Below are 26,718 nucleotides of genomic sequence, written 5' to 3'. Positions count from 1 at the left end.
AGCGGAGCGGTTTCCAAATGAAAAACCGCTCCGAATACAATATTACTTGAATGAAATGTGTAACTTTGAAATTACACTGTGTACACACAAAAAAATATTTTTCTGATTCAATCACGAAATTAATTGATCCAATTAATTTTTTAATTGAAATGTCTTCAATCACGAAAATGATAGTATCAATCACAGTTTTAATTGGGCATAGAAAAAATCCTTGATTAAAAAATTAATTGATGTCATTAGCAATTTTCAATTAATTTTTTAATTGATTCAATTAAAAATTTAATTGATTTTGAATGCAAACCCCAATTAATTTTTTATTTAAAAAGGTAACTATTTTCAACTACTTTCTGAATTGGCTTAGAGTTTTTATTTTGATTAAGAAATGTTCATCACTTTTTTTAACTGACTTAGTCTTCTGAATTTGATTAAAAAGTTAATTCTATCAATTAATTTTTTAATTAAAAATTTTAAAATTTTCAATCATTGACTTAATTAACCTAATGTTTCTACCTTGATTAAAAAGTTAATTGTATCAATTAATTTATTAATTGAAAAAACATTCAACTTCAATTAACTTTTTAATTGGAAATATTCTGGTGATATTTTTTTCTGTGTAGTTAATTTCAAATTTAGCTAGTACTTAGCGTAGTGTGAGCAAACGTTTAAAATGTACGATATGTATTTTTGTACGTACGTACATTGGGGAAAACACAACGTGTTTTTTTTAGTAATTGTTTTCAAAAACGGCAAATGTCAAAATATATCTCTAGTATGTGTTGTAAAAGTAACAACAGTACTTTCGATCAATTTCATCCCGTATTACTACAAAGATGGTTGTAATGAACGTCAAATAAATGCAATTAAACGATCTTATTTATATTTAATTTTTTAGTTTTCTACACTGAAAAAAATATTGTCGTGTAGTCAAAGATTCCATGTCCTTAGAATAAGAATGCAAATTTTGCTTAACATGTAAGACGCATTTCTCTAAAATAAAGTTTTTTTTTCTTGTCCAAAAGGCAATAAACTTTTGAATGAAGTTGTACTGTCCTTATAATTAAGTGATTTTACTTAAAAATGTGTATCATAACATGAAAGATAAAATTTTTGAGGTAAGGTCAACGTGACTTTAATAATTAAGAAAAATTCTTTAAAATTAATAAAATTGTCTTTAAATTTGTTTCCTTTTTGCATCTCAAAAAATCGTTAAAAAATAAGACATGTTTTTCAACACTTTATTTTAAAGACGCTTTTTACTTGAAACATAGCATAATTTCTACTGGAAGTCGAGTCTTAATATGGAAAAAAAACAACTCGTTAACTCGTTTTTAAAGGATTTTGATAACAACTGACGAAAAAAATCTAAAAAAAATGAAAAATTAACTTTTGCTTCCTAGAAGCAAGTACATAACCCCCAAATTTAAAAGAGAATTACGTCTTTAAAGTATCCTTACTTGTATTCTCCGCTTCTTTGGCTCGGAATTAATACCCAAACTGTTAAAGTAAAGACAAAATCTTTGGAACCGGGCATGCTTTTTTTCAGTGTAAGGACATTCATATTTGCTTTACTATTGTACTATATCCTAGCATTCTCTTATTTCTTATTAGTTCTCGAAAATTTAATTAAAATTATGGATAGTTTCAATTTTGGTTGAAAAATGTGCGCATATACATTTATTATACAATAAAGGGGAAAAAAGCGAAATTAGGTAACCCTAGATCTGAGTAAGAATATTCGTAGGTATATCACGGACTGATGTCGATGGAGGTTGTTGCAAACATAAACATACACACACACATTACAAATATAACAAAACCTCTTCTCTACGTCTGTTGCAAAACAAAAAAAACTTTCGGAGAGTAGTTACTTCTACTCTGTGTATAGACTTTCAATTCCAATCAGCGTTGCCGTTTTGGTCCGATCGGACCAAAATTGGTCCAAAAGATTTCTAATTTTTAAAATTGGTCCGATGGTCAGACCAAACAGAATTTGGTCCATTTTGGTCCATTTTCATAAATTTGGTTTCTATCACATATTAAATAGTAGATGGTGCACCGCAAAGAATATTGTCGGGAGGCCAAATACTTCACATGCTTCAAATACGAATTTTGCTTAGAATAGAAGACGTATTTCTCTGAAAAAAAGTTTTTCCTTGTCTAAAAGTCTCTAAACTTTTCAATGAAGTCTGTTTATCCTTATAGCTAAATGATTCGACATAAAAATGTGTATCCTAACATGAATGCAAATTTCGTTTTAATGAAGTCAAAATGGATTTAATATTTCTGAAAAAATCTTCAAAATTAATAAAATGTTTCAACCCATTGTTTTAAAGTCATTATACCCTAAACCACATAGTGGTTAGGGTATAATAAGTTTGATCTGCCAAAAAATGTGCCTACAAGAAATATTGATTTTAGACCCCATAAAATATATACCGATCGACTAAGAATCACCTCCTGAGTCGATCTAGCGCTTGGTGTCCGTCTGTCCATCCGTCCGTCTGTCCATGTATTTGTTGTTCACAGGATTTCGGTTGCAATTATTAACCGATTTTGATGAAATTTGGTACAGGGAGTTTTTTTGGGCACAAGGACGAACGTTATTGAATTTGGAAGAAATCGAATAAAATTTAGATATAGCTCCCATATATATGTATTGCCCGATTTCGACAAATGGGGTCACGTTGCACTTTTTTACTAACCGATCGTCGTCAAATTTAGCACAAAATAATCTTCTGTATCACCCTTTAAGTCTGAAAATTTCATCGAAATCGGTTAAGATTTAGATATAGGTCCCATATATATGTATCGCCCGATTTTTCCAAATTAGGTCATAAAACCCTTATTTATCAACCGATCTTACTCAAAGTTGGCGAAATGTAATCTTCTATAGCACTAACTATATGTGCAAAAAATCATCGAAATCGGTTCAGATTTAGCTATAGCTCCCATATATGTACCGCCCGATTTTTCTAAATAAAATAAAACTCAATTGAACAAATAATACAATGTTTGTACTATAATTTTCTCGAAGAGGAGCGGAGCGATTTTTTTTCTCGGAGCGGAGCGGTTTTTTTTTCTTCGGAGCGGGTGCGGAGCGGAGCGAAAAAAATGGACCGCTCCGGATCCCTGGTTTAAACCGATGTTTTTTGTTTCTTAAACCTAAAAATCTTGTAATTCTAGAATTGTTCAATTAAGGAAAATTTATATTAATATTTCGAATAATGAATCTATATATTTTGTTTATGAATTTGGATATTATATTTTTCTAAAATTCCTTTACATGGATAAACATTGTAATCTTCTAAAGTATGAATTATTTAAATAAATATTATGAAGTGGTAAATTGTATGCGAAGTTTTCCTACAAAAACGATGAGCGCAAATTAGTTGGTTTCTGAGCTTTCAGTTTAGGGGTTCTACAAATTTTGTGCCATAAGATCCAATGGATGGGAGGGTTTAAAGGCAGGTACTCCAATCAACACCAGGAGTAACCATTAGATCTATGAAATTTAGTCAATACCAATTTTGTGTAGTTTTTTTTCCAGATACCTTGATAACTAGATCGTTCGGGGCTTTTGTTTTATTTCATCTAGTATCGCTTGGTCCATTTGTAACGTTAAATTAAACAGGGAGTCTAAATATTATTGGTGTAATGTTGAACTGGAGTTCTGTAGTGGTGATTTATGTACTCTGTAGAGGACATTGGTAGACAAATGGTTAACAGACTACCATTCAACCACCTGTTTCTACCCCATACAATCGCTAATCAAAAAACTATAAACTTGAACTTTTTTCGATTGCGATTTGAATTCAAAGGATATTGAATTTTCTTCGCTAAAATCCATAGAATTTAAATTGGATATTTTTACATTGGAATATTTGATTATCACAATTTTTGACTTTTAGTGTACCTAAAAACGTAGAATGACTGTTGCATGTCGCACAAAATAGAATAACCCACAATTTAGTGGCACAATATGCAAAATAAAACACTAACAATAGTGAATAACAAAAACAAAAGCCATTGATAAGAAATCAAGGCAGTAGAAAATATACACCAACAACAAGAATGTCGTTGTTCCTGCGTGTTTCAGGCACCAAGATCCAAAAACAAGTGCAACAACCATTTTGTATAAAACATCCACCGTTTTTTTTTTCGTTGTTGCAGAAAATGGCAAAACTTGTAAGTCGCTTTGTTGTTTTTTCTGCTAATGCCGCCATCGCCACTTTTGTCCCCGTCTTTAAAGTCTTCTCCGAAGAAGAGCGAACAAATTGCACTCATGTATGGAGACAAGAGTCGTCGATGGGGAAGAGAAGAGAGAGAGAGAGCCAAGGGAAAAACCAGTCTTGTACGACAATTACTGGAACAGCCACAAATTTTCTTTTCCTCTCCTTTGCCATAGAAAGTATGGGCCCTAGTTAAAGCACTTTTGGTATATTGGTTTTCTTTGGTCCTTATTATCTTTCGCCTCTCTCTTTTTCCAAGTAGCATGTTCATAAGCGTTTAAAGCAAAACTTTAATCAAGCAACAGCTACTTCAAATCAGTAAATTTAAAAATCCCCGAAGCGGCGCTACAATAAAACCAACTGCAATCGAATGCCACCTAAACGGTTGGGATCGAACATACACCGAACAGGATTGAAGAAAGAAACTGCTATGAATTCAAATATTGGCCACAAGATGAGCAACAAATCCAATGATACCATCACACAATCATCCAATTGAAAGTAGGTGGGGCACTCCATTGTAAGAGAGGGATCACTTGAGGCCAGAGTAAGTTCAGGCAAATGGAGAGCACCATGCAACATACAAAGCGCATGCCCCAATTGGCCAAAAAATTCGACGGTCCAACCGCCATTTACAAAAACTTCAAAAAGCAAACAATACACTTTGCAAAACATACGGATAGCTTAGCTCTCTGAAAGTTTTTCCAAACTTCTCTGATTCTCACCGTATATATGAAATCTGTCTCAAAGAGAGATAAAGAGGAAGAGAACATATTTAATTTTGTGGCAGGTGCATAATGAAATCCCCCACAAACCACACAAAAGCAAATGCAAGTGTAAGAAGAGGAAAGTATTAACTGTGTGAAACAACAACAATAGACAACAAAAATAATTTCGAATAAAATATATATTTTCTCCTTCCCTTGCCACTTCCCCTTTGTAAAAATTGGTAGACAATACGATATTTATGGAAAAGAATGAGATGCCTATATAAATTAAAATACCCAGAGTGATAAAGTAGGCCTTATCTATCTTCGAAAAAGGTGGTAACCCACCATTAAACCAAAGTCTTTACTCACTACTCTCTTGCTATCTCGTTCTATCTCGTTGAGTTAAACACAAACGGAAATTTTAGTTTCAATCATCTCACCAAGGGTAAGAGGAAACAGCAAAAGAAGAAAAAGACAACTGCAACAGCAACAGCGCGCTCTTTTATTTTGGGATGTTAAAACTGGTTGGTGCGAACAACACCACCACCATCACCTTTAGTGTCGTCGATATGCTGTGTCAACGGATGGATGGATACACACCGTACATCGTGCTAGGCCGGTTTAGTTGTACGTGAAACTTTGCTGCGCGCTAACGTTACCCTGTGTGCTGGTCTGCAGATCGACCGTTAAATATTCCGAAATAATTCGTCAGTGTGACACACACATACTCGTACTAAATGCAACCCTGTATTAAAGTATCAAAATCCGTAAAAGTTACCGCAAAACGCGCGTTCCATTTCACAATCAACCATATCGCCGTCGCCGCCAACACCATCACTCCTACCCCTTAACAATTCTCTTGTGGATTTATAGAAAATAACAAAAAGAAAAAAAAACACCAGCAACAAATTTAAGAATTTTTCATTTATTGTTATGTTACGTTGATGTGGTTGTTTGGTTAAATCGTGCTAGGTATGATGTAAAGTGACAGCTGTCAAAAGTTTTTGGTGAAAAATTAATGCAAACAAAATAATGAAAATAACAACGTGTTGAAATAATTAAAAGAAAAATAAATAAACAAGAATTTAAATAATTCCCCAAAAGAGATCATAGTAAATATTACACACACACCCATACGCATACATACACCCAACTCCACCCATCACCCCTCAATACAGATAAAAACCAACAAACTTGTGAGTGCCTTAAATAAACGAGAAATCACCGTTAGTTACATTGAATTTGAATAACACAACTACAACAACCAACCAATTGCTCAAATTAAAATTAACAAATTCATCAAATTCATCAAAACAAAAAGCCATAGTGTATGTAGAAAAAATACGAAGAAAATTTCCTGGACATTGTGAGATTTTCTTTACCGAAAAACAGGAAAACATCATAGCCACAGCCTCCTATACAAGTCTCTGGAAATATTCCTGATTTTCATTTCGCAAAACGCCTGTCTTAAACATAATATATGGTAATGGCAGAGATTGGTGGCCATTTGGCTCACCAGCTTCCCTTGCACAATCACAATCAAACTGGATTACAACCGTCGCTGGTGATGAACCATCACCTGGATTTGGATTGTCATGGACACGATGTCATAAGTAAGTAGATATTGAGCAAATACCTTCAAATCCCACCGAGGGGTAAAGCAGTTTTGCCGACGGCATTAATGTAAATCTCTTATAGGAAATTGTGTAATGTCTTTGTGATTAATTCAATAGAGGGGAACTGGGACAGAAACAATTTTGTTTATGGAAACATGTCCATAGTTGCAACATATAATCCATATGGTTCCCCCCAAAAAGTATGGTTATTAAGTGAAACACAATTGGCTTAATGAAAAACTAAATGTTTTGGCAGAACGGAATATGACACAAAGGAAATTGGAAAACAAATAAATTTTGTAGTTTATTGAATTAGGTATTGACTCCGAGCTAACGACGCGATTCATCGCGAAAGTCACTTTTAAGACACAGTTCGAATTTAAGCCAATGTTTGAATAGTTAGAAACATATTAAAATCAATTTATTCGATTATTCAGTTGGTATTATTATGGAATAATGCTGAGTGAAGAATTAAAAAATCGCATAGTAAAGGGTGATTTGTTAAGAGCTTGATAACTTTTTTTTTAAAAAAAACGCATAAAATTTGCAAAATCTCATCGGTTCTTTATTTGAAACGTTAGATTGGTCCATGACATTTACTTTTTGAAGATAATTTCATTTAAATGTTGACCGCGGCTGCGTCTTAGGTGGTCCATTCGGAAAGTCCAATTTTGGGCAACTTTTTCGAGCATTTCGGCCGGAATAGCCCGAATTTCTTCGGAAATGTTGTCTTCCAAAGCTGGAATAGTTGCTGGCTTATTTCTGTAGACTTTAGACTTGACGTAGCCCCACAAAAAATAGTCTAAAGGCGTCAAATCGCATGATCTTGGTGGCCAACTTACCGGTCCATTTCTTGAGATGAATTGTTCTCCGAAGTTTTCCCTCAAAATGGCCATAGAATCGCGAGCTGTGTGGCATGTAGCGCCATCTTGTTGAAACCACATGTCAACCAAGTTCAGTTCTTCCATTTTTGGCAACAAAAAGTTTGTTAGCATCGAACGATAGCGATCGCCATTCACCGTAACGTTGCGTCCAACAGCATCTTTGAAAAAATACGGTCCAATGATTCCACCAGCGTACAAACCACACCAAACAGTGCATTTTTCGGGATGCATGGGCAGTTCTTGAACGGCTTCTGGTTGCTCTTCACTCCAAATGCGGCAATTTGGCTTATTTACGTAGCCATTCAACCAGAAATGAGCCTCATCGCTGAACAAAATTTGTCGATAAAAAAGCGGATTTTCTGCCAACTTTTCTAGGGCCCATTCACTGAAAATTCGACGTTGTGGCTCGTTAGTAAGTCTATTCATGATGAAATGTCAAAGCATACTGAGCATCTTTCTCTTTGACACCATGTCTGAAATCCCACGTGATCTGTCAAATACTAATGCATGAAAATCCTAACCTCAAAAGAATCACCCTTTACAATTAAATATGCAGACTTTTCCTTCTGATAAGTTTTATTACAAAAAGTTGTTATACCTGTTGTGCAATATGTATGTCTATGTAAATATTAATTTTAAATTACTTCCTTCTGATATACACTCAAAAAAAAGTGAACTCTCTATTTCACTAAAGCCAATTTAACTTTATTTTAGTTCATGCAATTATTATGTTTAGAGAAAGTTTTCTTTACTCTAATAATTTTTTATGTACGTTAGTTAAATTAACTAAACCCGAGAAAAAAAATATACTGCATTGAAGCATAAAGATGAACTAAATTCGTGTCTTCCACAAAATAGTTCAGAATTTCTTTAAATTTGTAAATTTTACCAAAAATGCGTCCATCATGAACTTCGTATGTCACTAAAGATATTCTTGCAATTTTGAACACCAAGTTTTTCCTTCAAACTACAAAATTTTCTTTAACAGGTGAAAAAACTTATTTATGTCTAATAAATTTTCTTGAATTTGTCGAAAAATATGTACTTATTTTTATGACATCGGCGTGATGCCAACGTTTGTAATACTGTTTAGTTAAAATTTTCTACAAATATTCAAAATTTTCTAAAATTAACCGAAAGTTTTCTTCCTGGTGGGTTCACTGTTTTTTCAGTGTAGGGTAATGTTTTAAAGAGCAATTATTATTAATATAAAAAGAAACATTAGCTCTTTAAAGAATTTTTCATCAAGCTACCGGATAATTTAGATCTTCATATAAATATAAAATATGTGCGAAACTGTTAGAAACTGGTTTCAAAATTTTTATAAAAACCATGTTTCACTTACGGATCTATGGTATTGATTCCGAGCCAAATTAGGCTCTATAGAAACCTATTTTTAGTTCAAAGAAGTTATTATGTTTTAGTTCAAATTTCTCCAAAAGGAGAAAGTTTCATTGATTTGAACATTTTTTTTTGTACGTTAGATAAATGAACTAAAAAGAGAAAAACAAATTATACACGAAGAATAAAGATTTACTAAATTCATATTTCATAATTTTTTAAAAAATTTAACTTCGTTTGGCGCTAAACCGATTTTTGCACACAATTTTGAATTCCAATTTGTTTTTTCAAACTACGAAATTTTCCTTAAAAAAGTGATAACAAAAATTAATTATATCTAATAAATTATCTTGAATTTGCAGAAAAATATTTAATTATTTTTGTGATATGGACGTTTAGTTAAAATTTTCCAAAATTAACCTACATTTCACTTCCCGTAGAATTCGCTTTTTTTTTTGAGTGAAGGTACTTTATAGAACCCTCATATTTTTGTAATATATAGACAAAGTTTTTCACGTACATACAGTCATCGGCAAAAGTATTTTGACAATTTTTTTTTATGAAATATTGAACATCGATTGGTTCTATAATTATATAAAAAATTCGTAATACCTTCTAAAGTTTCTATGGTTGTAGTAATTTAAAAAGACGAGGGTTATTTTATTCATCCTTTATTTATGTGGATAATACAAAGGGAATAGTCAAAATGTTGGGTGACAAAAGTATCTTGACAAATTCCCCGAAACACTAGAAAGAATTTGAAAGTTAAGATATACTGAGTGATACATAAAAATTAATAAAATATATAACCTCCTCGCGCGTCAATGATTTTTGCAATCTTCTTGGAACCGAATTCACCAATGTTTGAACGAAATCTCTCCAAATATCCTCAATTTCAGAAATCGTATCCTCGCGAGTCCTTGTCAATGATGTGTTTCGTTTTTGCTTCATATAGGACCAGACATTTTCTATAATATTTAAATCAGGACTTTGGGGTGGCCAATCCAAAGTATTTACCCTAATATCGTCAAGGAACTTGGTAATTACTTTGGCTTTGTGACATGGAGCGTTATCCTGCTGAAAAATAAAGGACTCTCCGATAAGTTTGTCGCCTGATGGGTATGCATTTTCGTTCAGAACTTGTGAATATTTTTCCTTATCCATTGTTCCATCAACAGGAACTATATCTCCGACCCCGTTGTATGCAATACATCCCCAGAACATTACAGAGCCGCCACCATGACTTGTTCTCTCACAAACTGGAGCTTTCGTTTTTCGTAAAATTTTTTGAAGTCTTACGTAAACTTTATTTTTTGATGCGTGATATTGGAAAGTACTTTCGTCCGTCCATAAAACATTGTTCCAATATGATTGAGGCATCTGCATTTTTGCAAAATCCAAACGTTTAGCCTTATTTTTAACGGAAATTTGGGGAATTTTTCTAGCAATGTAAGTGCCGAAACCACCTTCCTTTAGTCGTCTCCGGATTGTCCTTTCGCTGACTTGAATGCATGAATTTTCACGGAATTCATTTGCGACTAATTTTGGAGTCTTCAGCGGGTCATTTTGAAATTGTCGCAGTATAAGGCGATCATCGTGCCCACTTGTTTTGCGTGGCCTTCCAGATCTTGGAAGAATTTTTGTAGTATAAGACTTTTTAAATTTGTTTATTTGATAATATACTGTTTGGCGCGAAGTTTTGTACATTTTGCTTATATTTTTAACCAAATTCCTGCGTTATACTTCGCCACCATGTCAATTCTGACGCTATCACTTATTTCACCAATTTTCCCCATGATGTACTTTCGTTGAAATTAAAAAAAACTCTTTGTAATCCACGTACATGAACTTATTTGGGCAATCCACAGCATTTAGCAAAATTTCCGTCAACCTATACGGCACCGAGAACCACGTGGAAGTGATGTCAAAGTACTTTTGTCCATCTAAAATCAGGTCACTACCAAAAAGAAACGGTATCATGAAGAGACGGAGAAAGCAATTGAAAAAATAGTTTACATGTTTTTTTCCAAATGCACTCTTACTCTGTATGCATACACGAAAGTATCGTTACTTTGAAACAACCCTGTTAAACATAAAGCAAAACATTAGTAACAGGTTTGTCAAAATACTTATGCCGATGACTGTATGTTTATAGGTTTAAAAATGCAGACAGGAATATAAGTCTCAGTCTATATTATAATCTTTAATCCAAAGATTCATAATCTTTAATATTAGGTTAACATTCTTATCGTTCTTTTGGTTTATTAATTATACCGAACTAAAGTAATATATGCACGGACGAAAAGTACTGTTTTTTAATATGTTTGGGTGTAAAAATAATATGTTTGCAACTAAATTTTTTTAACACAATATTTTTAAGTGCAAGCATATAATGTTCATAAACTAGCGTAATATATATATGTTAATATGTTAAAACATACACTGAAAAAACAGTGAACCCACCAGGAAGAAAACTTTGCGTTAATTTTAGAAAATTTTGAATATTTGTAGAAAATTTTAACTAAACAGTATTACAAACGTTGGCATCGCGCCGATTTCATCAAAAAAAAGTAAATATTTTCCGACAAATTCAAGAAAATTTATTAGACATAACTAAGTTTTTTCACTTGTTAAAGAAAATGTTCTAGTTTGAAGGAAAAACCTGGAGTTCAAAATTGCAAGAATGTCTTTAGTGACATACGAAGTTCATGATGAACGCATTTTTGGTAAAATTTACAAATTTAAAGAAATTCTGAACTATTTTGAGGAAGACACGAATTTAGTTTATCTTTATACTTCATTTGAGTATATTTTTTTTCTCGGTTTTAGTTAATTTAACTAACGTACACAAAAAATTATTAGAGCAAAGGAAACTTTCTCCAAACATAATAATTCCATGAACTAAAATAATGTTAAATTGGCTTTAGTGAAATAGAGAGTTCATTTTATTTTGAGTGTATTATGTTTGGGACATAAAATGTTTGTAAATATAACATGCTCGGATGCAAACATATATTAATTTCGAAATAGCCTATAAACATATATGTGTTTATAATGGAAGTAACCAATTTCTGGTTCATTCCAACGATTTGAAGAATATTAACGACAATGTAGTTTCCACTCTTCTAAAAATATAATTTAAAACTTAAAAACAAATGCATAAATAAATATATTGATCTGCTGTTCCTTTCAGTCACTTGATTGCTGGAAATTAAAGGGGAATTCTGGTGTACAAATATCAAAATTATATAAAAAAATATGCAGAATATTTTTAATGTGTATAGTAGCCATAATCTTCCTCTGTGCCTCCTCTCTTCCTTTCTCATACTCCATTAATGACTCACGAGAGACAACGATTAATTTCGCAGTTAATTGCAATGAAATGAGCAAAGATAAACAGTCCACAACCATTCAATGTTAGCTTTATGCGATTTTTGGCAAAATCCAAAGTTTACAAGTTTTTTTTATTGGAAGGGGGGCTCATTTAATATACACGCTTGATTTGGTGACATTAAAAAATGATTCAACGATGGCACGGGTCTTATATGCTGGTGAAATTTAGTGTATGTGACCATATCAGTAACAGAATCGTGCGATTCTGAATTTTCGCTTTGTTTTTTTTTTTTTTTTTTAAGGTTCAATGACATTTTAATATATATTTGATTTTACTGTTTTACTAATTAGTTAGTAATTATAAGATAACAAAAACCAAAGTAATACCGGCAGATTTCTAGTGATGAAAGGTTTTGACACGTGCATTAAAAAGAACTCGACACTTGTCATATATCGTATTTCACACATGAATTACAGCAGTGTCGAGATTTAAATCGTACATCTTAAAAACGTTTTAATGTAAAATTTTAATTGTATGGCAATATTTTTATTCCATCACGAAAACAAAAATCTCAAAAAGAATATTTTTGTTAATATACGATTTCTTAATTCAACCCCATTTCCTTAATTATCTAGAAATGCCTATATCACAAAATTAAATAGACCATCTTGGGATCCCAAAGAAAACAAATCGAATCGAATTGAATTGAAAAATTGGACTTAATGTCCATTTTCGAACTTATTATGCATGCGAAAAATATTTTCAAAATGAATCTAATATCAATACGATAGATTTATACTAAACGATGTAATGTGGCAAAAAGAATTATACACAAATGAAACAAATGAATACAGACTAAATTCGTATTTCCCATAAAAGAGTAAATTTTACCACAAATACAACCATCTTGAACTTCGCATGGCGCTAAAGACTTTATCGAAATTTCGAACACTATTTTTCCCCCTCAGACTACGAAGTTTTTTATAACAAATGAAATTATCTCTCATCTTTCTTGAATTTTTCGAAATATATTTACATATACACCCAGAAAAAAGTGACCCCTTCTTTAAGTTAAAATGAACTCATTGTGAAGAAAGTTGAACTTCGTATAGCGCCAAAGACATTTTTATTTGTTTGAACGATGTGATTTTCGTAGAAATTAGGAATAATGCATTCCATATATTAGTTAACATTTTCCTATATTTATATACCACTATACTACAGAATGAAAAAATTTAACTAATTTGAATTCATATATGGAATGATTTTATTGGAATTTTTTCATTCATTTCGACAAATCTTACACATTTGTGGTAAAACTTTTACTTCATAATTAGAACTGCTTACCTTCGTTTTTAAATACAATTTTATTTATTTCTATAAGCAATTTTATCTTCAATAAAAGACATGTTTTATTAATATATTGAATATATTTATTAAGAATCAACAGCATCGAATCTCTTTGAAATATTAGTTTATTAATCCACTATTTCCAATTTCCGTGTGATATTATCAACTGCAAAACGCACTTTTTCTTCTTCTTGTACTTTTCACTTTTAATAAGTTGCTGCCTAACGATTTTGTCCTCCTTTTACAATTTCAATACCTACAAATATAAAAAATCATAAAACATTTTTGTTGCAAAAGGTTAGCGTCACTGAATATTACCTGATAATTGAAGATTCCAAAATGAAGACAAATGAAAGGGTTGTTATTCTGCTGGTGTTTTCTTTCTTTATACACTATCACGAACATTGATAGATTTATTTAAAAAACGAAAATTTTTCTCACTAATTTAAAATAAATATTTTATATATTTTATTTGTTATTTATTATATTATTTTACCATATTATTTTTTTAACAATCTCTCCGAAACAACGCGATTCCAACTAAAAAACAACCGACGCGCAAATATATCGATTACACCCACGCGCAAACACATCGATTACGATGACAGGTATCGATTACAGGTAGACAATAGAAATTTAGGAAAATTTCCTATATTCTAACAAGTGTGTTTCCTTAAGTTTTGAAAGGATTACATACTTCTTAGTACGAATGAACTAAAATATTTTTCTATGCCAAGTGTTGTTCGTATGTATGAAAAACTTTCTATTATAAAGGAAGTCGCAATTATCATTTTATAATAAATTTTACTAATTTTGAGGAAACTTGGTTTTAGTTCGGTTTTTATTTATTTTTACGAATGCTTTGTTATCGGTGAATAAAATTTTCTTTTTCAGTAGTAAATTCTTATACCCAGCGAAGAAAATAGTATGAGTAAAATTCCATGCCTTATTCTAGTTAATGAACTATTCCTAACTGCTTACAGGTTAGGATTTTTTTACTGAAACGAGTAAATTTTATTATTTTTCACAAAAATTTACCTTAATGGAAATAAAATGGATAAACTATATTGATGAAAATTTTTTCCTTTAGTTTCGAAGGCACTTTTTTCTGGGTGTATGATATTGGCGTTTATAATAAAGTTTATTTAAAAAAATTTAAAATTAACCTACATTTTCTTTCCTGCACCCAAAAAAAAGTGAATCCACCGTTGAAGAAAATGTAGGTTTATTTTAGAAAATTTTAACTAAAATAGTTTTCTAATTGCAACATGTTACAAATAAGTTAATACTTTTTGTCAAATTGAAGAAAATTTATTAAAAATAATTAATTTTTTTTTCTTGCTTAAGAAAATTTCATATGTTGAAAGAAAAAATTGGATTTAAAAATTGTTAAAATGTCTTTAGCGCTATACGAAGTTCATGACAGGTACAATTTTAGTAAAATTTACTCATTTGAGAGACTTATGAACTGAATTTAAGCAAACTTCTGTCATTTTAGGAAAATATGAACTATTTTATTTTTTAGTAAAATTGTGCACTATATTTGTGTAAAACTTTTTTTCTTATTTTTAGTTCACGTCATTAAAGTTAGCAAAAAATTATTCAAATAAGGAACATTTACTCATATTGTGCAAAGTTTAACTAAAATCAACTAAACTTCATGAACTAAAATAAAGTTCAGTTGGCATTAGAGCCCCTTTTTTCTGGGTGTGGTGGGTTCATTTTTTGTTTGAGTGAAGACAGCCAAGATGGTTTTGGAATCGAGAATATATGCAGAAATAATAACAAAGTTTACTTGAATTCAAAGATTTTGGCCTTATCTTAAAGATTTTGGTATTGATTCCGAGTCAAAGATGCCGCTTTTTTTAAAGTACTTCAAAGCAAAATAAGTTTTCTTAACATAAAAAAAATTGCGAAATTTCCATTAATTTTTGAAAAATGGCAAATTACCAGCCACAGTTTTTCAGTAGTATTTACCTTTTAGAGGTGAAATGAGATGATGAAGAAAACTGAATCCACCATGAATGAAAATTTTGGTTTATTTTTGAAAATTTTTCTTAAATAACAGAAAAATCTTATTTGTATCATAAATAAGTTAAGATAATTTCCTGTTATTTAACCCTTATACTACGTTGGGGTCATTTGATGATCCATATCGTATTTTTCAAAACCGCATATCTTACTGTTCGAATATAATTAGCAATTTCTATCACTCAGTGCATTAATTGGTAACATATGCTGAATTCATGCTGAGTAGTAAGAACTTTTAATTATAATCCAAAAGTAAGAAATTCGGTGATGAAAAATACGACCTAATACCCATTTTTCATCGTGAATTGTTGAAATTTTTTGCATTATACTAAATTCTGGAGATACAAAAACACTGTTAACACAATTTAAATAAAATGTAATAATTTTTAGAAATATATAAACTACACTCAAAAAAAAGTGAACTCTCTATTTCACTAAAGCCAATTTAAATTTATTTTAGTCCATGGAATTATTATGTTTAACTAACTTTAAATTAACTAAAACCGAGGAAAAAAAATATACTCAAATGAAGCATAAAGATTAACAAAATTCGTGTCTTCCACAAAATAGTTCAGAATTTCTTTAAATTTGTAAATTTTACCAAAAATGCATCCATCATGAACTTCGTATGTCACTAAAGACATTCTTGCAATTTTGAACTCCAAGTTTTTTCTTCAAACTACACAATTTTCTTTAACAAGTGAAAAAACTTAGTTATGTCTAATAAATTTTCTTGAATTTGTCGAAAAATATTTACTTATTTTTATGACATCGGCGTGATGCCAATGTTTGTAATATTGTTTAGTTAAATTTTTCTACAAATATTCAAAATTAACAGAAAGTTTTCTTCCTGATGGGTTCACTGTTTTTTCAGTGTATTTTGTGCGAATTTTGAATTTAGTAAAATTGCATCTATCCATTTGTATAAAACATTTTTTACTCATTTTTAGTTCATTTCATTAAAGCAAGCAAAATATAATGAAAATATGAAAAATTTTCTCACTATGGCAATTAAAATCAAAAAACTTTCATGAATATGAAGTTAAATTGGCAATTTAAATTCCTTTGAATTGTTTTCTGAAGATATAAAAAGAAGATAATAGAACGAAGCTTCCGCATGACACTAAATTTGGGAAGAATGATCGATTATTTGAACCTTCCGAAAAATATTATTACCAAGTGTTTTTCCCAATATTATTTGATACGATTTTTTTATGTAAGATTTGGTTAGAATTATTTTTTTACTATGACAACGCAATTCAAAATTTAATTTATTCCTTTGAAAAAGGATGAATTTTACTAAAAAGCCAAATTTCAATTTTTATTTGCTGTAGTTATTTCTAAACATATTCGAACTTTACTTTTTTTATTAAATTTATTTTTAAATGTAAGTAATTTTTACGCAACATTCATTTTATTGAGGACCAACTACGTAAATAAGAAACCATATTCTAATCTGTAATAAATGTTGATTGGCATAAATTTATAATTAGTATGAAAACTCGTTATATTCACTTGTTTTTTTGCTTTTACTCTCCCATGTTATCTAGTATTTATATTGGGATTTTGTTCATTTTCATTATATGCATAATAAATACAAACATATTTATAATTAAAATTCAAAGTCAGACCATTAAAAAAAGCAAAAAATCATACAAACAATCCTAACCTAACCTAAACACCAACGTTGTCATAAATATTTAACGATTACACGCGTTTGAAAATCTACTAAATATTTTATAGACATTTGATTTGTTTTTAAATATTTAAATAAAATACATATTTTAGCGCAAACATTTTGCATGGCTTAAACGCCAATTCTGCTGATTATTTCACAGAAACACACACACACAGGTGTAGTGGTGTTGGTAGCCCAGAAAGGACGGACAGTCAACAGAATTTAATATAAATTTAATGACAATGCTTAATCGAACATTAATGGGAGTTAGAGTTGATTTTCATTATTTGAATTTGTAACGTTCTAAACCAATATCGAACAAAACACATTGGTTATCATTTAAAAGCTAATTAATAAATTGTTTACTAACTGGTCAAATGAGAGATTGTACGTACATATATGTGTGTGTGTGGATAGATGTAACATAGTACATACATACGTGGTTATGCGTAAATAGAACAACAACAACAAAATAAATAAATATAGGTTTGAAAATTAGTTTTAATTAGTCCAATTTGACTTTGTGTACCCCAAACAACCTCATAGCCAGGCTTTCCCATTTAATCGTCTGCTTTGGATCTTTTCCAGACTGTATGTCAGTCTCTGTCTCTGTGTCTATTTTTCATCGGTTGATTTTTAATGATTACGCGGTTGAATTAGATTATACATAAAACAAAACGCACATACAATTTTTTGTCATTATTATTAAATACGCAAATATCACAAAGTCCATTTAGAATGAGTAAATGCTTTGTTATGACATTTAAATTTTATATTTTATTTTGTTTTAAATTTTATGCAATTTATTGCTCCGTAATTAACTTAAATTATTAACTTAAATTAACTTAAATTTAGCCACAAAAAAACATTGTATTATATAATTATGTTGTTTGTTTGTAAAGCGCTGGATTACACTAAAACACAGTTTTATTCAGTGCATTAACAAATATATGCATCCCTGACGTCAATCGTATAAACCGATTAAAAAATTTGGTCTTACTTAAAATGTATTTTGCTGTCTATGCTATTTTATTTATGTCATTGAAACTATGTAATTTCACTTACGTTAATTTTTATTTTACTATTGAACTATTCACAAAGAATTATTATTGTGACTCGAAAAAAAAAAACACAAAAATACATTCAGCCTGGCAATAACAATAATTTGTACATAGTCTTTATTTTTTACTCTATAAAACTATTTACAACTAAGTGTTATTGTGACTGGAAAAGATACGAAAATCCAGTTAGCCTGGCAATACCACCCAGCAAAAAAATTTGGAAGTTCTTCCAAAGGCACAACTTTAAAAGCACTTCCAGAAGATGCACTCCCAATGATGTTCTTTATTTTAACTAGTTCTTTTAATTCAATTTTTTATAACTTGGTTTTTTCATATTTTAATATTTAAAAATTTTCATATTTAAATTTTGTCTAAAAAAATGCTAAATCCAATCTGAAGAAATTGTGAATTTTTGAAAATATTTGAGGTCACACGTTTCCGACAAGCGTTAGAATCCATTAAAAATTATAAAAAAATTATAAAAATTATTTATTTGACAAAATATCAAATATTGGATCACACCTAAAGAAGTGATGCAAATTCAGCGCAACGGCAGTTGAAATGGAGGACTACCGTTCTATGACAAGCCCACACCCTCAACAAAAATCGCTTCTCTAACATATGTTCCAAACATATTTTGCAGGAAGCACATATATTATTGGATATTGCCGAAACATTATTATATTTGTTTTATGTGAACATATTATATGTTTGGAAGCATTTTGAGCCCAAAAATATTATATGCTTGGAAGAATTTTCTCCCCAAGAAGATTGTGCTGATTCCCTCACATAATTTTCACTTCCACGAAATTTTTAGTTCTCGGCACATTTTTCTGTAATACAAATAATGTTGAAATAATGTTGTTGTTAAATTTTACCTTTCGCCTGGACAGAGAATTGAACCGGGAACCATGCAATTTGTAAGCCAACAAACTACCACTGGGCTACGTAGCTGTTATAGCCACCAATAGACAATTATCGTTATATGTTACATTTATATAGCATAGCTTGCAACGCCCATGAGCCCATGCAAACATAACATTATTTAACAGAAACATACATTTGTTGGCCACGTGGAGTTGTGGTTAGCATACGTTCCGATTTCTTTTAACGAACCAAGAAAAAAATTTTGCCCATAATGCCAAAATGATAAACAAAACACATGTCCACACATACATAAAATGCTGCTCTCAAGGCGAAAACACATGCTGTTTTTTTCAAATGTCTATTCTCTTGGTTCCGAATTACTCTTTACTCCGAATACTCATTCTAATATTTAAATTAAATAATTTTTAGACTTAAGCATATAAAATTTTTGGACTTATCATAAAACAGTTTTTCGAAACAACATACAAGCGGTTTCACACAAATTGCTCTCTTTTCATTCTCTCACTGTGTTATGTTGACATCTTTCGTCAACCCTCCCGGTTTCCATCTCTATTTCTTTCTCTATACTCTCTCTCCCTGTCGCTCTCTGATTAAAATATCACAACATATATATGTTTACTCGAAATTTGTAAATGTATATGTTTACATTCACACACATTATTTTTATAAAACATTCATGCCCCAAACATAATATATTCTAACATATTAACATATGTGTCCCAAACATTTAGTGTCAGTTTAGGAACATTACATGTTTGCACTTAAATATATTGTGTTTAAAAATTGTGCCCGAAACACATTTTGATTATATCGGAACATATGAAAAACATATTTTTCTAACAGTGCATGTTAAATTCATCGCTTCTGCGTCAATTTTGCACCACTTCCGGATCCAAAAAGAACATTTTCATTACTTTTTTGGGGACGCTTTTTTGCTTGGCAGTTATATTTCCACAGACTTCATTTTCTACTCGGGTTTCGTAAAATATATCCCACTCTAAAAATAAATTTGAAATCTGTTTATAATTTTTTCACAATTAGAATAATTTTTTCTAAATAATTCTTTATCATAAAACTATTCACAATGAATTGTTATTGACACTCGAGAGACACCAGCCTGGCAATACCAGAATTTCGTAAAATATATCTCCTTCTGAAAATAAGTTTTTAAATCTACACGTCGTTTTTTTCTTTTAAATCATGCATTTTTTTATATTTTTTTATAAGTTAAAATTAATACACTTGAATTTAAATCCAAATTCAAGAACATCTCTTCAGTACAATGGCCATCGCTAATTTTGCCAGTTTGAAGTTACCTAAAACGACATTGCTTTATTTTTACAAGAGTATTTATTGTGCTTAATTTATCCAATAAGATGAAATATAAAGCAATAAATTTTCACAAAAAACTGCATTAACAACACTCAAAAAAAGTGGACACTTTATTTCACTAAAGCCAAAATGTTTTGCGTACGTTAATTAAATGAACCAAAAAAGCGGGGGAAATATTATACACAAAGGATCTCTAAATTTGTAAATTTGTCGAAAAATATTTACTTATTTTTGTAATAACCCAGCAAAAAATTTTGGAAGTTCTTCCAAAGGCACAACTTTAAAAGCACTTCCAAAAATGTCCTCCCAAAGCAGTTCTTTATTTTAGCTGCACAGGAAGTTTATTTGAGTCAATTTTTTATAACTCGCTTTTTTCATATTTTTAATGGAAAAATTAAATTTTTTTTAAATAGGTTAAAAATAGATTGAGAATTAATAAAATGGTAAAAATTATTTAAATTTTGCCGAAAAAAATTCCAAATCCATTCTAGAAAAATTGCGAGTTTTTGAAAATATTTGATGTCAAACGTTCCAAACAAGCATAAAACTCATAAAAAATCTAAAAATTATTTATATGTGAAAATATCACAAAATTTCTTAATTCACACCCAAAACACTGAATTCACATCACACCTTAAGAAGTGATGCAGATTCAGTGCAACGGCGGTTAAAATGGTGGACATCCGTTCTATGACAAGCCCATGTTAAATTCATTGCTTCTGCGCCAATTTTGCACCACTTCCGGATCCAAAAAGAACACTTTCACTACTTTTTTGGCGACGCTTTTTTTTGCTGGGAATCGGATAAACTATCCGAAATTTTCTTCCTGGTGGGTTCACTGTTTTTCAGTGTAATATTTATAACAATTTATGCAATAAAAATGTAGGAATTAACTTATTTTCCGTCTTCGTATTATTCGTAGCTGATGCCAGTGTTGCTCGTTCATTACCTCGATAAACGGTTACTGTGTTTTTTAGTCCCTCACGACTTGGCTATCCAGTAATAAAAACCAAAAACAAACCAATATCATTTGCAATATTAGAGATTAGCTTAATTTTGAATTTATTCATGTCCAATGTTATTTTCAACTTTGTAATCCATAAAATTATTAAACAAATTATTTAACTCCATAATGAGTGATTGAAATATATAACAAACAATAGATAAACCCCAATATTATAAATGAACAATCACTCTCTATTCAATGGAATAAATTTGCCATAATCCTCATTTTCCTTGCCACAATTATAAGCTCCAATTAGTTTTCTTTGCAATTGCTTTAAAGATTTTCACAATCATTTGTATTTATTTGCAAAACTCATTTCCAATTATATGATAAATATTTACCCACAAATTAAATATCTGCATTGGCCTTCTCCATTACCGAAAAGACTAGACAAATAAATATGCAATTTTCAACATTTTTATACCAACACACACACACACACACAATGAACTCATATTGTATTTATATATGTTCACATACATAATGTATGTACATAATTTATAACGATTTTCCTATTATCGAAAAATGCATTATCATTATTTATTTGAAACTTAATTAAAATTTATTATAAATTCAAATTTTATTTTAATCATATCAACATATAACAGCAATTATAGAACAAATGTTGATATTGCAGTTGTCTGCATTATTCCGATATACACGTCATCGCAATGTATAATAAGCTCTACTATCGTTATTTTGAATTTGGCAAAAATCCCAATACTCAATAGAAAATAAGAAATGCAAATACTTGGGGAATTCAACTGTAAAGATGTTTCTAATTGCCTTAGAAGATGACAATTCTTCTTTGAAAATATGTATTTTTTTTATAATGGCATATAATTGTACTATGTTTATGTAAATAATATTATTGTATCTTCATTGATTCAAATTTTTACTAATGTGTTATCATACCGCGTCTCAGTGCAAGGTATGATATAATAAGCAGTAAAGCTTGAAAGTAATGCCATACCATCAACGAATGATACGGTTATCGTATACCAGGTTTTCATTACTTTTAGGTTCTACATACAGTTTTTTTTCTAGTTCTAATATTAATGTAGACAATTATTTTTCTTTATGACAAACAAAAATAGTTACCTCCAAGATTATTTAGCAATGGGATTTTTGGCGAGATAATCAAAGTGATTATCCATATACCCTTAAGACAAATAGAGAGTTCAATATAAACATACCTATTATTAAGTGTATAAAGGATATAAAGAATATGATCTTGAGTCAAAGTAAATTATTTTTTTTTGTATGGCTGATGCGGTTTGTTCTTTGATTTCTTGTTTTTGACCAAAAGTTCATAAAAACTTTCTTGGTTTTACTCCTAGGTTAGGTTAGGTAGCAGCCCGATGTATCAGGCTCACTTAGACTAGTCAGTCCATTGTGATACCACATTGGTGAACTTCTCTCTTATCACTGAGTGCTGCCCGATTCCATGTTAAGCTCAATGACAAGAGTCCTCCTTTTTTTAGCCGAGTCCGAACGGCGTTCCACATTGCAGTGAAACCACTTAGAGAAGCTTTGAAACCCTCAGAAATGTCACCAGCATTACTGAGGTGGGATAATCCACCGCTGAAAAACTTTTTTGTGTTTGGTCGAAGCAGGAATCGAACCCACGACCTTGTGTATGCAAGGCGGGCATGCTAACCTCCTAGATTAAGGTGATTTGTCTTTGAAATAGCTACAGGAGAAACTTCTCCAAGAAAATTCTTCTTAACTAAATTTAATTTTTTAACATGATTGAAATCGTCCTTATATTGAAAGATTGTGTTTTATTTAGCTTAAGTACAAAGCATTCAAAAGTATAAGGCATATTTACAGACTTCGAGAAAGAGATTTTTTAGGGACGAAATTTCAGTTAAACAACGCTTTCATTTGTCCTTAAGAAATTTTAGTTACAGATTAAAGACAATCCTTTAACCGGTTGTTTTAAATACGGCTTCATTCTCTTTTAAAGATTTTTTTTTATAGAAAAGGATAATTTGTCTAAAATTACGTTCCGGGGGAAAGTATTTTTCTTTGTGCGTATTTGGTATTTAAAAATATTTTTGTTGTCAGTAAAAGTGAAATGTTAAATCAGATACACCGTCGAAAAATAAAATTTTGCTCATAAAACATGTTTGAGGTGATCATATAACATCTCCGGGTGTTGGTGCAGGTATTACTAATTTTTGCCTAAATAAATCTGATCATTCCACCTTACTTTTATCAATTTCACCTTAAAGGCCGGTACTCTGTTTGTTGGTGCGAAAAAAAGTTCCCCTCAATCATTGCTTCGCGTTGAAAAATGATAGTGTTGATAATATATTTTGTAGGAAAAACAACAGCCATTTTAATTATATTGTTTTGTGTTTATTATCCCGATGCCCAGTACAAATGAAACGATTGTAAAATATATTTCACCAAATAAAGCTATTATTTTGTTAACATTTGTGTTTAAATTTCATGTTTTATACATTATTTATGTTCTACAATATAGTAGCGAGCGGCTAAATGTTGGTTGCTAGTTTATTACGGAAATACAACTCCATGTTATACTTTGTTTTATCAATCGATCAGATTACATTTTTAATTAATAATCAGTTTAATAAATAAATTATTTCTTAATTCACATTGCAAATGGCGCCATGTTATGAAAATACTGACTGATCGATTTATGTCAGTTTTTCAACTCGAAAAAAAACAAAGTATCACAAATGAAAAAAAATTCGCTAGTTTTTCGCATTTTTTTGTATGGAGTTTCAACGCGAAAACCGAACAGAGTACCGGCCTTATGGCTGGAATTATTTTGGCGTAGAAAAGTAATCTTTTACTTTTCTTTAATAGCTTTCAGTTATTTTTTTTTTTAGTTTCATAAATTATTTTGTTTTTAATTTGGATACTATGTTTGGTTTTTCAACCAAAACTTCAAATAAAAATTTTACAAATATATGCGAAACTATTCATAAAAATTTATAAAATTTTCTCAAAACTTGAATGGAAAAATTCCAACGAATTTATTGCTCAACATTTTGTCTTTTGAAAGTAATTAAATGAAAAAAGTAACTGTGCAAATCTGCTAGTTTTCGAGACGGATTCTGAATGTATGGTAAATTTGAATATTAAATATAAGCAAGCCCTACTTAAAAATCTGGTCTTCGAAAATCTGCACTTACTATACTTTTGACATCGCTACGGCTTGAATTAAGAAATCTTTACTTGTTTTTTCTTTGTGTGTACCCAATTTTATTATATAAAATATTCAGAGATACGCCACATTATAAAAATGTATGGGGTGGTGAGTTATTTTTGATACCAACGTTGTACAAAACAGAACTATTGTAATTATTTTCGAAAAAACAGCAGCTAATTGTGTATTCCTAATTTGGAGTTGGTTACCATTCATCCATTTATCTTGATAAAATTGCAACAAAACTGCATAATAATTTGTTCACGTTTTGCGAAATATATATTTAATTAATTAATGAGCAACAATAACTACTTGGAAAGTTATTTCAAGCAGCACATGAGCTTCAGTCGTAACTTCTCTATGTTCATTTGAACAAAATCTCTTTAAAAGTTGTTAAGTGTAACTGAACGTAACCCCCCCTTCCCCTTGGCACTTGGCAATCTATGTGAGTGGCACGAAGAGAGTGAGATTCATAGATGGTCAACTCTTTTGGCTTATAAACTTTACTGTTATTTGTATCGATGTGTATGCGTGTGTGTGTTTTTGTGAGTTCGAGAGAGTTTGATTATAGCCAGCATTTTGTTGCGAAAACATTTTACATGAAAAATACATTAAAAAAGTGTTTACGGACATACATACAAACACACAAAAATAAAGTTTTTTTTTCATGGTTTCTTGCTGTCGTATTCTTTGCACTGCGTATGCTTGTCACAATAACGAAGAAGAGACGTAAACAAAAACAAATCAAAATAGTAACTAATAAGGAATTGGCGAAACTTTTGTTCAAATCTCTAACATATCAAATTAAATTTTAAATACATTTTTACTTGAAGATTTTATAAACAAACTGTTAAAATTTAACAACAAAACCATATAAATTTAGTTAAATAGAAATTATGAAATATGGTACTATTCAATGTTTTTCATTCATTGTCATTATTATGCATTGCATCAATTTAGAACAAAGACAATTTTAAGTCATTGTACGAGTACACCTTTGGCATCACATAGCACTGCTCGTGTAATGCTATTTAATGTATTTAAATTCCACATTACATATTTTAAATTCCCTTCCGGGCAAGTGTGGAATTATTTTAAATTCCACACTAGCTCGTCCATCCAAACATCTCTTGGAATTGTATTTTAGCGATAATATTTTGGGAATAGAAAAAGCTGCCTACTCGATCTTTAAAGTTTATTTATGCAGTTTGTTCCATGAAAATTTTAATCCATTAGTACTTAAATTAAAGTAGCTGACTTCCATTAGTATATATCTTCTCTCGTTAATCTCTTGGTATCAATCGTTGCATGGTCATAGTTCCAAATGACTTCAACCCAGAATTTGAGTGGCAAATTAAAGTGTCAGCAGTTGCCACATGTTATGCTACCGTTTGCGACTTAATGTTCATTCATTGGCATTAATTTACAATACAATAATCACACATAAAACAACAACAAAAAACACCCAACACACAAATATACCTTTCCATAAACAGCAACAACAGTAACAGTGATAATAATATATTAACCAACAGATACATGGTGTATATTAAACATCACAAGGGGCCAACAAACCAACCACACATGAATAAACCAAAAAATATTAAATTTCAATTAAAAAAAAAAACCCAGATCAAAAACAGAAAACTGACAAAAGGCAAAATATACAGCAGAATACTACACATGCATGGACAAAATCGACCGCAACCAAAATAACATAAACCGCCAACAGTGTTTCTCCGAAAGTCTCACACCCATACTTACGAAGCCATTAAATGAAAAATGGCAACACCAAATCGCTAAAAAAAACACACACATACACACCCATACATACTCAGTGGGAAATTCAGAGGAAAAAGGAACTAAAGAGAATCAGGCATATGGGAAATGAAAAAGTGCACACGCAAACTTCCACATGATACACATAGAGAAAATGTATATCAATTAAGGTCAATAAAAGTAAATTGTTTTATGGGAAAAATTAACCTCGTGCGAAAACTGAACTAATTTATATTTCACTTTTTGAAAGGAAAATGTAAAGACTTGCTACGATTTTTATATACTATAGACGAAAATA

At 30.5% G+C, this 26,718-nt stretch overlaps 1 protein-coding gene across 1 annotated transcript in view; it reads left to right on the top strand.

Moving 5' to 3' along the window:
* The first annotated feature begins 5,543 nt into the window (after positions 1–5,543).
* tup (LIM1_Isl and LIM2_Isl domain-containing protein tup) overlaps positions 5,544–26,718 on the top strand; it is a 75,109-nt gene continuing 53,934 nt past the window's right edge. Inside the window, exon 1 of the mRNA XM_075295944.1 lies at positions 5,544–6,552. Within this exon, the coding sequence (XP_075152059.1) occupies positions 6,420–6,552 (133 nt within the window). The 5' untranslated portion in view covers positions 5,544–6,419. The remainder of the gene's footprint in view (positions 6,553–26,718) is intronic.

Source organism: Haematobia irritans, chromosome 2, assembly GCF_050003625.1.
Source record: "Haematobia irritans isolate KBUSLIRL chromosome 2, ASM5000362v1, whole genome shotgun sequence".
Lineage (NCBI taxonomy): Eukaryota > Metazoa > Arthropoda > Insecta > Diptera > Muscidae > Haematobia > Haematobia irritans.
This window is presented reverse-complemented; position numbering and strand designations above follow the sequence as displayed.